This window comes from Carya illinoinensis, chromosome 15 (genome assembly GCF_018687715.1).
Source record: "Carya illinoinensis cultivar Pawnee chromosome 15, C.illinoinensisPawnee_v1, whole genome shotgun sequence".
Lineage (NCBI taxonomy): Eukaryota > Viridiplantae > Streptophyta > Magnoliopsida > Fagales > Juglandaceae > Carya > Carya illinoinensis.
The window spans coordinates 17,714,405-17,724,817 of record NC_056766.1 but is presented as its reverse complement, the minus strand read 5'-3'; the positions used below and the strand labels follow the sequence as shown (position 1 = coordinate 17,724,817).

Here is a 10,413-nt window from a genome sequence, read left to right as displayed (position 1 = left end):
AAACCGGAAGCAATTTAAATAAAACACTCTGATACTAATGTTAAAAAACATAACAGAATACTTCAAGCACAGCTTGTTGAATTGCTCCACAAGTCATATAGCATGAACAAATAATCCAACAAGTCTCAAATGTCTTCTCTTAATAGTAAAGTGTATTACATAGAATAAACTAAAATAACACTAAAAAAATTTACAGCTTAAATATTTTATCAAGAAAGAATAAAAAAAGAGAGATTCTGTGCTTTTTTTTTTTTTTTTTTGTGAGATAATCAAGAATCATCTACGGGGCTGTATATGGCGCTCTCTTTGTATCTCATACTGTTGACATTAAACGTCAACTTTTTGCACTGCAATTAAAGTGACACTGTAAACGACCACTTTAATTTAAGAAAAATTTAATTATAAATATAATTATATACTAATATATATATTAATTTATTGTGATTAGTTAAAAAGTAAATTTTATTAAAAATAATATTAATTTAAATTTTAAATATGAAAAAATCAATATTAATATGTAGATTAATAAATGACTTTATTTATATATAACAAATCTCTTAATTCAAAAGCATATACTGTTACATGCTGTGACCGGATACGGCTTGGGAGGGGTTTGCCTATGGGCTCCCCTCCATCTTCCAGGTGTTCATGGATTTCTCCATCTCGAGAGATGTGCCAAGGAGTCACATGCAGAGAGTCTCCATCTATCAAGGAGACAAGCTATTTTTTCTTCCTTAAGCAAGTAATATTGTGTACCGTTGGGATGCATCAGGAACTAGAACAACATCCCTTGTAATGTTTTGCCGTTGCGCATAACTTTATGGTTCCAAATCGCAAAACAAATGTTGTGATTCTCAACTTCCTCCCGAAAAGAGTACAAAATTCCGCCGGAGGAGACAACTTGGTCCTGGGAATTACGTTGCACGTTGACTCGATGATCGAGGTTGTGGCTCAAAATGTCGAGGAGTAACCAAGAACTCGTGTGACCGAGGACACCAATGCGGATGTGGTGGGCCTTTTTTTTTTTTTTTTTTTTTTTTTTTGATTTTGATGAGAGTCTGACTTTGAAGGGAAAAAAAAAAAAAAACATTAAGGTCCCTTGTGTCTGTAGGCAGTCTACCATCTCCAAGAGCATTCCCTTACGTGGCAAAGGAGATTAGAAGATGATGTTTACTTGTGGGGTGATGCTACACCCACATAGACTCTCCACCGATAAGGCCAATCTGTTCTCTTTCTTTATTTATTTATTTTTTTAAATAGAAAAAAATTATTTAAAAAAATTTCTTAATTACTAAGTTTTAAAAAAAAAAAAAAATGCCAATAAGTGACTTTTGTGTGTGGCCTTTGTACGTGGGAATATCATTTCCCTTGTATTCCCCAAACGTTACAACATTTTCTCTATCTTTATTTTTTCTTTCCTCCTAAATGCCAGACCCAGTCCCCTATGTGTCTCTTGCGACCTCTGTTTTGAGTCTCTTTCTTTGTGTTGCATTACCCTTTTACCTTTTTCAAAGCCATGTGACATCGTCCCCCCTTCCAAGCAAAATGAATTAATCCTATTTGCTTTTAAGAGTGATCCCTTGATTCAAAACGTGAATTTAAACCTAAACAACATTCTTCCAAAAGAAGAAAGAAAAAGAAATCATTAATTGCTAATCTACATGACTATTGATTCGATTCCAGACCCTGCTAACTTCCTGCATGTCATGATACATATGAAGAAGCAACCTGACCAAGAAGTCAGGCATCTGAATTCCTCTTCCTTCACACACCCATTTAAGAAAGGTACTTCCACAGCAAGATATTCTTGTGTGTCATCTCTTTGAAATTTCATGCATGGATTACTTAAGACAGCTTAGTTCCAACCTATTTTGAAGCTTTTCTCTGTAGCACAGGTAATACTTCCATGCCACCTTTTGATCATTTGTTCCATTCTCTTTGAAATCTACCTCAACATGCCTAACCATGCAATTAAGAGCCCTTGATATGTTTGCGACTTTGCTTTCAATATGTTTGAGGAAAGGGTAAACAAACATCAGTAACTGTTTATGCATTGTTCATCATGTATATCACAATTCTTTCATTTTTTTTTTAATTTAATTTTATTATTTAATTTTATTTATTTACAGAGTGAAACTAGATGCAAGGACTAGTCAGAGCAATACGATCTTGCCAAGAAACACTCAGGGCAGCAATTCTGCAGCATGGGAATGGGGGAGCAGCATTTGAAGTGGAGAAATTCTTTTCGCGTTTTGGAGGTGTCACCTCCTCTAGATCTTCACCCGTGCAGCTGAAAGGGCTGGAGAATGTGACGGTGGCAGAGGTGCTGATGACAAAGGGAGGAGAAAAACTTGGTTCCTGGCTGTGGTGCCACACTGATGATGCTGTCATTGATGCTGTAAAAAAGGCAAGTCCTAGTTCATGATATTTCATTTGTATTGAAAAATTCAAAACTATTACATTACATGCATTTTAAAACAATGAATTTGATAATATTGCAGATGGCTGCAAATAATATCGGGTCTCTAGTTGTCCTAAAACCAGTGGTGCAACATCTTGCAGGAATAGTCACCGAAAGAGGTAATTCATCACTGATGATGCTTTTCTTTTTCTTCTTCATTAATAAGAGGATGATATCCCAATTTTATTAATAAATTCTTATTTATAAGATAATACTTTTATAGTATTGAGATTAGGGGGTTACTTAAAAATTCCAAAGACCTACACAAAAAAACTCTTTTTTTAATGATGAGTCTCATTTTTTTCAAAAGACTTACACGTGATTTGCACTTTTTGGACTTACACGAGACTTGCACACTCTAAACTTATATTTAGTATTACCAAACCAATAAAATGTTTTTCTGCCTAGTTTATTTATATGATATATACAAACAATTGGGGACATCTACCTAAGTCAAAACTGAAGTTTATTTTCTTCTGATTTTTTTTAAATGGTGAAACGAACGAAAGAGCAGACTACACGATGAAAATAATCGGGCAAGGAAGATCACCGACGCTTACAAGAGTTGGGGAAATTATGACTGATAAGGTTATTTCAAGCTTTTGTTAATATAGTATTAAATCTCTGAAAATTAAATCTCTGAAATACCAAAAAACCAGGCTCTTCATGATCTTTTTAACTTTCTCGATTGCTTTGCCTTCAACAGGACAAAATAATATCGGTGACATCTGATACCAACATTCTTAAAGCAATGCAGCTCATGACAGGTGAGAGAGTCATGCTAGTGACTCATATTCTGTAATATCCAATAAGGATTGAAAATCAAGATCTCTTCAAGTTCTTACTTGAACTTGATGCCTCAAGTGGGACAGATACTTAACTGGGTCCTATAATATTTATTTGAGTATTTAGTGTCGTCCGAAAAAATTCAACAGGAAATTATAATACCCTGTAGAGCTCCTTTCATGTGTCTATCTCTCTTGATACCTTTTTTTTCTTTTTTGCACCTCTAATTCTCTTCTTTTATTTTCTTTTGTTTTAAATAAATATGCAAAATAATAGAAAGGGAAGTAATGAGCAATCTTGGTGTTTGCATGCAGAGAATCGGATACGACATGTGCCAGTGATAGATGGGAAGATAGTTGGGATGATCTCCATTGTTGATGTTGTAAGAGCAGTAGTGGAGCAGCAAAGTGGAGAACTGAAGCAATTGAACGAATTCATCAGAGGTGACTACTACTAGAACCTAAACGACACCTACATGCAGAAGGATTTTAGATTTTGAATATGCTGCAATATTTACATTGCTATAAACAGAAAGAGATTACAATAAATAAGTAAATTCACAAATTGACGTGGTTTCATATGATTCATTAGATCTTCTTTACGATAAAAGTCTTTACAATCAAACCATGTCTTTTTGTAGATTTACTTTTGTGAAATTCTTTTGTGATTAAAGTATTTCTTTTTACAGAAACTATGTAATCCCAAAAGGAAAATATCAGTTTCCAAAATCAATATTCTTGTATGCGATGTGCTGAATAAACAAAATGATATGTTAAATATCTACCTTTGTCAATTAATAGAATGTTTGGGTGCTTTGTTGTCCAAAAAAAAATAAGGGAGGGAGAGAGAGGGACATCAAGATGTTTCACACAACTTGGAATGGGAGGTACTATGTCAAGATCTTCCACTCTACTTGGTCCTTTATGGATTGAAAATGAATTTCTGAATCTGCATATTAACTACCAAAAGAACAAAGGCAAACATATTAGAGATCGCACACAATACACATTTATCTTGCTCAGTCGAACTGCAAAGCACACAATTACCAAAATAACCTTTTCGTTACCCTGTACATGGAAATTGAAACAACACTACAAGCCTGAAATCGAGCACGTAGGTCAATACTTTGCTCCTCACAACTACAACTTGGACTTTACATTCCTATATGATGTTATATAACATTATGGATCAGATCAAGGTTTCCTCAAGTTCGAGCAAGAACTTGAAAACTTCAAGTAGGAGATAAATAAACAGATAAAGTGAGTCCTACGATATGTATTGTTCAAGTAGGGACAATAACTGTTGTGGGACCCACTTCATGCGTATATCTTTCTCCTATCTAAAGCCCTAAGCTCGGGCAAGAACTTGTGGGGGGTCTTTCTTCTATGATTCCAGTACTGTACAACTACAAAGAGTTGCACGATGGTCTCAAAACTCATGCCACCAGCTCCAATGAGCATGCATATATGACAGACGGATGAGGTTGGTGAAGACTCAATCCTCTTATGTCCTGTGTTTTTTGTATGGATATATCTAATCTGAGACCAAAATTATGCTAAGAGCTGGGCTTGGAATATAGTGATAAAATCTTTCCAAAGAACCGAAATGCCCTGTAAGATGGTTTCTTATCTTCATACTGGCTGCTGGAGGAGCTTGAGATGTCGAGCTGGGACAGATCGGTTTCGGAAATTGAACATTCTGGAGGATCAACCTTGACATTTTCCAAGAGGTGGAGCAATTCAGAGGCAATTTTTTGACCTCTGGAATTCCCATTGAGAGACAAATGGACCAAAGATAGTATGATGGTGTCACTCATGATCAGTTGACAGAAGTCAGGATGCTCACGACATACAAAAAGAAGAATACCTGCAGCATGTTCTTGTTCCTCCTTTGTTCCAGTTTCAAGTATTTGGGAAATGTCACTGATGCATGAGCTGGTCTCAGCTACTGCAAACCTAACCTCCTCTATACTGCATAGGTTTTTAATGATCTCAATGCAAAACCGTGCCAGATCTGGATCACCCAATAACTGAATCAGCTTTGGAATGCAGTCCAAATACACTATATGGTATCCAATATCACAATTGCAGGACAAATTACACAGTATCTTCATCGCAATACTGTGAAAGTCCCTGGTCTTGGTATCAAGGACTTTAAGAATGGAAGGAAGAACACCAGATGCCACTATCATAGACTTGTATTCAGGATGGGAAGACAAAACCTCTATGATACCAAGGACTTCTCCAGTGATTTCTGTTTCAATATACGATGCCAACACATAAATCCCATCTTTATCAAACAGTAGCATTTCACTGCTGCATGAAACAGCAGAAAGTTGATCAGCATAGGATCTAGTAATTTCTCTTGCACCAAAATATACCAAGCAATAGAAAGAAGAACAAATAGGTTCATGCTCACAGCAACCACCACCAAAGGGTGGGAGCAGAAATAGAGTTAAGAGGATGAAAAAATGTTTTGCCTGTATATACTAGCAATTCATTTACTATTTAGTACTTTCTACAACTGTTTGGGAAGTCCATGGAATATCTTTCATATAAGTTCCCAGTTACCTACCTAAAAGTTTAAGCCCCCAAAAAATGATATATATATATATATTTTCTAGAGTAGGTTATATTATTTTGATCTAATCATTATGGCTCTTTTGGTTGATGTGAAACCATATGTTTGTAGCATGCCTTATAATCTTCAATCCTATGTTAATCTGTTTCAAATTTTTCTCATTTCAAGAAAAACTGGAAAGCCTCATGCCTTGAGACCATAAAGGATCATAATTAAAGCTATAATCTGCAGAAAAGAAGAAAAAAACTATCCATGCAAAAGAATTATCACCTGTTATTTCTCAAAATCGCCAACAGCACCTCAGCTCCATTTTTCTGTTCTTTTACATCATTTAATTCATGTGCATCCTTCAAAAATTTAATCAAAGGTTCGACACAACTGTTGGAAATTGAAGTATGACATGCGTGTTTATTTTCCTGAAGTGTTTTGTTCACATCTCTAACTGTCTTGCACTGTGATGCCCATGAATGTGCAGCAAGTCTGGAAAGAGAAGCTAACATGTTTCCATAACTCTCTGTAGAGTGGTTAAGTTTTTCAGAAACTGCATTCTTCTGTCCATGCCTAGAACTTAATCTCCTTTCACTGAAGTCATCTAAAAATTCTGAAACATCATCAGTCTCTGAAGAGCGCATGGACACAGCACTAATTTGAATGTTCAAGTTATTCACAGAACTAGGAAAGCTGGCAATGGAACTGGAAAATGAAGAATCCAGGGAGAAAATAGAGGAAATGTTTGGTTCTAAATATGGGTCAGGAATAGTAATTCCCTGCTGGGAAGACCAAACTGATATGAGTTCCTTCAGTATAGAGTTTGGAGTCATCAACAAGTTGTCAAGCTCCATATGAGTTATAGGGCATGTCTGGTTACCCTCATTAAACCACTGTTCTATCCAAAATCGTTCAAACGTCTTTCCAGAAGCAATAATCATTGGATCATGCATCACCTGCATAGAAATGGGACATTTGAACTCCTGGGGAGGTTCGGGTGTACCAAAGTCATTGGCTCGAGTCTCATCACACTGCATATGGCTGTCATCATCCTGATATCGTCCAATTGTTTTTCCATATTTCCTCAAAAGATAGAAAAACCACTTCAAGATTTTTTTCTTAGGGTCTTCGTCAGTGGCTTTATCATGTAAACGCTTAATAGATCTTTTCTCTATCAAAACTGCAGAAGGTGATGTAAGTTTTAGTGTCAAAGCTGCAAGTTGAACAGCCTCAAGTTCTAAATCATTCACAGAATTGGACACAGGAATTGCTTGTCGAAGCAGTCCTAATATAACCTTCCCAGCCTCTTCTTCTGAAGGTTCAAGGGGAAACTTTGCGCGCTTAAGATCATGGGCAATTCCAGATATCTACAGAGAATGTTCAATTTGAATATTTAGTTGAGGGATTAAAAAGTGCACTGACCATACATATAATGTAGTGACTGGGACTTCTTAAGACAGAATATACAATATAAGGTTGTCAAAAAATACAACTAACAATTTTTCAAATTAGAATTGCCAAAATTAAAGCAAGACAGAAAAAATAAAAATGAAAGGGATGAAGAAGAAGACAAAAGGATACTGAGACTCTTTCAGCAGAGTCAATTTTGAAAGTCTGTGAAACAAGTAAGGATCCTTTAAAACAACAGTCCAAGTTAATTATGTTCTGTTTCATACTGCATGATCATGTGGAGCATGCATCATGAAGTAGAGCCATCAGAGGTGTGTAGACTAAACCACTCAACTCTTTTAATTCTCCACTCCATTCAACACCGTTTGCCAGGAAAAGTTGATTGGGGTGGGAACTACTACCAAGGGATCGAAGGGAATACAACCTACAAAGCCATGCATGGAAATCTAGAACAAAATGAATTTAAAAATCTCGGATTATTCACCATTACCTAAATATATATAATATAAGGGCTTGAAGTATTGCAAACCTTTCCAGCCAACAGCAATGGGACCATAGTTTGAATTTGACTCAAAGATACTTCCAAAGTTTTTCGTATTTTCTCACATCTGTAAACTATCCTCTCTGTTGTAATTGCCTGAACATATTAACAATTTAATAATGAAGAACCATGCAAATAAAAGCCTTGAGAACATAGATACAAATATTAATAGGACTGAATGCAATGAATGCCTTTAAAATGTACTTTACAACTTGGAAAGGTGTTAACTCATCTATAATAGTTTGTGGCATTAATAATCACTTGTTCATTGAGCAATAAACAAGAGTTAAAATAAGGCAACAACCAAATTTGAAAACACAACCTTTTAATGAAAGATTAGCATAATAAACTGGTGGCTCTCCTCAGGTATTCTTATTACTATTAAAATAGTGGACATAAGTTAAAGGAAACAATAAGAGATGTTGCATGGGAGTTATACAATTCACTTTAAAATTGATTCCTCGGCATCCTCAGCAAAAGGTCACTTAAAAATGGTGTAAAAAGAAAAATTTTGATATGACAACAGTAACCAAGATGCAAAAGTTATGGTGTTGTTCAACTACAGTAATCAATTTCTATATGGTTTAAAGCTGTAATAATGTTACCGTACATTCAGGTTAGTTTTAACAGATTTTATAAAATAATGAACACTATCCTGAGACGATCATCAGTAAGCAAAAAATGCAATCTTCATTCTTATTGCTTGGCTTTATTTATTTTAGAGGATGAGACATCTGCTTCTCGTACACATTAGAAATTCAGGTTTGCACATTAACAGATGAAAAATTGTATGAATGCATATATTTTTTTTTCAAAGACCCAATTTGTGTCCAAACTGTGTCAGAAAAATATGTTTTTGTATAGGTAATTGGAAATTTTAGTGATAACCAGAAGGCATAGCCCAACTACACAGAATGTATAAAATATGTACCAGGTAGAGTTTACTAGACTCTGAGCAGTGCTGTATTAGTAATTTTGCTTTATCCATTGCAATTTTTAATGTGCACAGTGCCTTTATTCCCGATGTGCATCGTGGCCGGGAAGACTCGATGGCTGGTACTATTTCTGAGATTCTGTCAATGAATTTCTTGAGTTCTAAACACATTAACCGATGAACCTGCATCCATTGTAATTTAGTCAGAAATTTGTAGCAGAACAGGGAAATTTGGAATAAAAAGAGTTAAAATAATACATAAACAGAATCATAAAGCCTTATCCCTCTGGGGATCACTGTCTGGTTTGGAATATAGTTAGCCAACACTTCTGTACATTCTAGAATGGTTTTCAACCTAGAATCAATTATCTATGTCCTGATAGGGAATAACATCAAGACCTTTGAACTCTAACCCAGAGCCGTCCATGAGGGTTTGGAAAATGTCATTAAAGAAAACTGCAACATTTGTGTATGAGTTATACATTTGTCCATGAGGGACTTTTGTTTCTTCTACATGATATGAGAATCCAACACTCTATGAAACTCAGAAATCCTTCCCCCCCCCCCCCCCCCCCCCCCCCCAATATATGCTTTTTGGAAAGTACCACGCAAATCAACCGCTCATAACTACAGGAGACCGTTTAATCATACAAGCTAAATGCTCTATGATTGATGATAAAACTTATTCCCAATTACCCAGAAACAATTATTCACCTTAATTGTACAATAATATCGAAGCTCAACGACTTCAGCACCATTGTTCTCCATCCAATAATAGAGTATCTTCAATCTGCAAATTGACACGATCAATATTGAGAATTTTTTTTTTTTTTGGCAGAAATTAATAAATCATACAACTTCCACTACTTACGAATATCTACAATAGCAATTCTATCAATATTACACAAATAGCAAGACTGTACTCAGACGACAAGAAACATTAGAAGAAGACGAAAAAATAACAACAAAAACCAATGAAAACACGAACCCAGCTGCTCTGTTTGTATACCAATTGGCTAAAATGGGTAGTCTATTACGATAACAAAACTCGCAAAAAATTCCTCATTTACTTTGGTCAATAAAAGAGAATCACAGTTATCCTTCTGTTGTCGCAAAACTAGCATAGAAAGGCATGAAATTTCTAGCACACCCACAAAATAGAGCAATAAAATTATGATGCATCCAGGTGTTCAAAGTCTTAGATCATATGGCCACCAGCGAGGGCTTGAACTCCAACTAGTATAGTAAACAGAGTCCCACAAAAAGATAACAAGAAACAGGAAAAAAAAGTTTCAGAAAAAGATAAGAAACGTTTTTTGTAAAAAAGGTGGTCGAGATTATCTGAACCAGCAGCCCAAATTCCAAGACATGCAGCTGCCAACGAAGAAATCCTATGATTTTACAGAGTTGAGTTCCGGCATTAAGTACCAAGCAGCTGTTTCGCAGCGAACCAAGTCAAGAAGAGAAGGCCGAGAGCAAGTTCATCAATAGCAAAGCAGATTTAAGAAACCCAGTAAGAAGAAGTGCAATATGGGCGCCAAAATCCCTTTGATTTGAGCCTTCATACTTGGAATTAGCAGATAACGCCTAGCTTTATGAAATGAAGAATCATTGAATATAAAACTCATATATACGGTAACATAGGCTGTTTCTACTTTCTACCTCTGGGAAGAATTATGAAGTAGGCCATCCCTTCCCAGATTATTAAAACTA

The 10,413-nt window shown here is 35.6% G+C and overlaps 2 protein-coding genes across 7 annotated transcripts; one reads left to right on the top strand and one right to left on the bottom strand.

The window, feature by feature from the left end:
* Positions 1-1,356: 1,356 nt before the first annotated feature.
* On the top strand, positions 1,357-4,060 carry LOC122296397 (CBS domain-containing protein CBSX3, mitochondrial). 3 transcript variants are annotated; one of them, XM_043106060.1, is made up of 6 exons: positions 1,357-1,785; positions 2,130-2,407; positions 2,502-2,580; positions 2,976-3,049; positions 3,168-3,228; positions 3,562-4,060. In XM_043106060.1, exons 2-6 carry the CDS (start codon positions 2,141-2,143, stop codon positions 3,702-3,704), a joined length of 624 nt encoding a protein of 207 aa, XP_042961994.1. In that variant the 5' UTR covers positions 1,357-1,785; positions 2,130-2,140; the 3' UTR covers positions 3,705-4,060. The 3 variants fall into 3 exon arrangements, with proteins under 3 accessions (XP_042961994.1, XP_042961991.1, XP_042961992.1); XM_043106057.1 differs by having other exon boundaries at positions 1,358-1,895; XM_043106058.1 differs by lacking the exon at positions 1,357-1,785 and adding an exon at positions 1,889-2,024.
* Positions 4,061-4,261: 201 nt separating this feature from the next.
* Positions 4,262-10,405, bottom strand: LOC122296396 (U-box domain-containing protein 5-like). Of its 4 annotated transcripts, none has more exons than XM_043106055.1 (6): positions 10,129-10,405; positions 9,415-9,490; positions 8,698-8,883; positions 7,755-7,862; positions 6,098-7,182; positions 4,262-5,559 (listed from the first exon to the last, which is right to left on the bottom strand). In XM_043106055.1, the coding sequence occupies exons 2-6, from the start codon at positions 9,466-9,468 to the stop codon at positions 4,803-4,805; spliced, it is 2,190 nt and encodes a 729-aa protein (XP_042961989.1). In that variant the 5' UTR covers positions 9,469-9,490; positions 10,129-10,405; the 3' UTR covers positions 4,262-4,802. The 4 variants fall into 4 exon arrangements, with proteins under 4 accessions (XP_042961989.1, XP_042961987.1, XP_042961988.1 ...); XM_043106053.1 differs by having other exon boundaries at positions 4,262-5,562; positions 10,129-10,404; XM_043106054.1 differs by lacking the exon at positions 10,129-10,405 and adding an exon at positions 10,048-10,087 and having other exon boundaries at positions 4,262-5,562.
* Positions 10,406-10,413: the final 8 nt, after the last annotated feature.

Excerpts from the sequence above, each read along its gene's own strand:
- LOC122296397 (XM_043106060.1), top strand. The coding sequence starts at position 2,141 with ATGCAAGGACTAGTCAGAGCAATACGATCTTGCCAAGAAACACTCAGG. Across the intron at positions 3,050-3,167 it reads GGGAAATTATGACTGATAAG|GACAAAATAATATCGGTGAC; the intron begins GTTATTTCAAGC and ends TGCCTTCAACAG. Across the intron at positions 3,229-3,561 it reads AGCAATGCAGCTCATGACAG|AGAATCGGATACGACATGTG; the intron begins GTGAGAGAGTCA and ends GTTTGCATGCAG.
- LOC122296396 (XM_043106053.1), bottom strand. The coding sequence starts at position 9,468 with ATGGAGAACAATGGTGCTGAAGTCGTTGAGCTTCGATATTATTGTACA. Across the intron at positions 8,884-9,414 it reads GATATTATTGTACAATTAAG|GTTCATCGGTTAATGTGTTT; the intron begins GTGAATAATTGT and ends CAATGGATGCAG. Across the intron at positions 7,183-7,754 it reads CATTGCTGTTGGCTGGAAAG|ATATCTGGAATTGCCCATGA; the intron begins GTTTGCAATACT and ends CATTCTCTGTAG.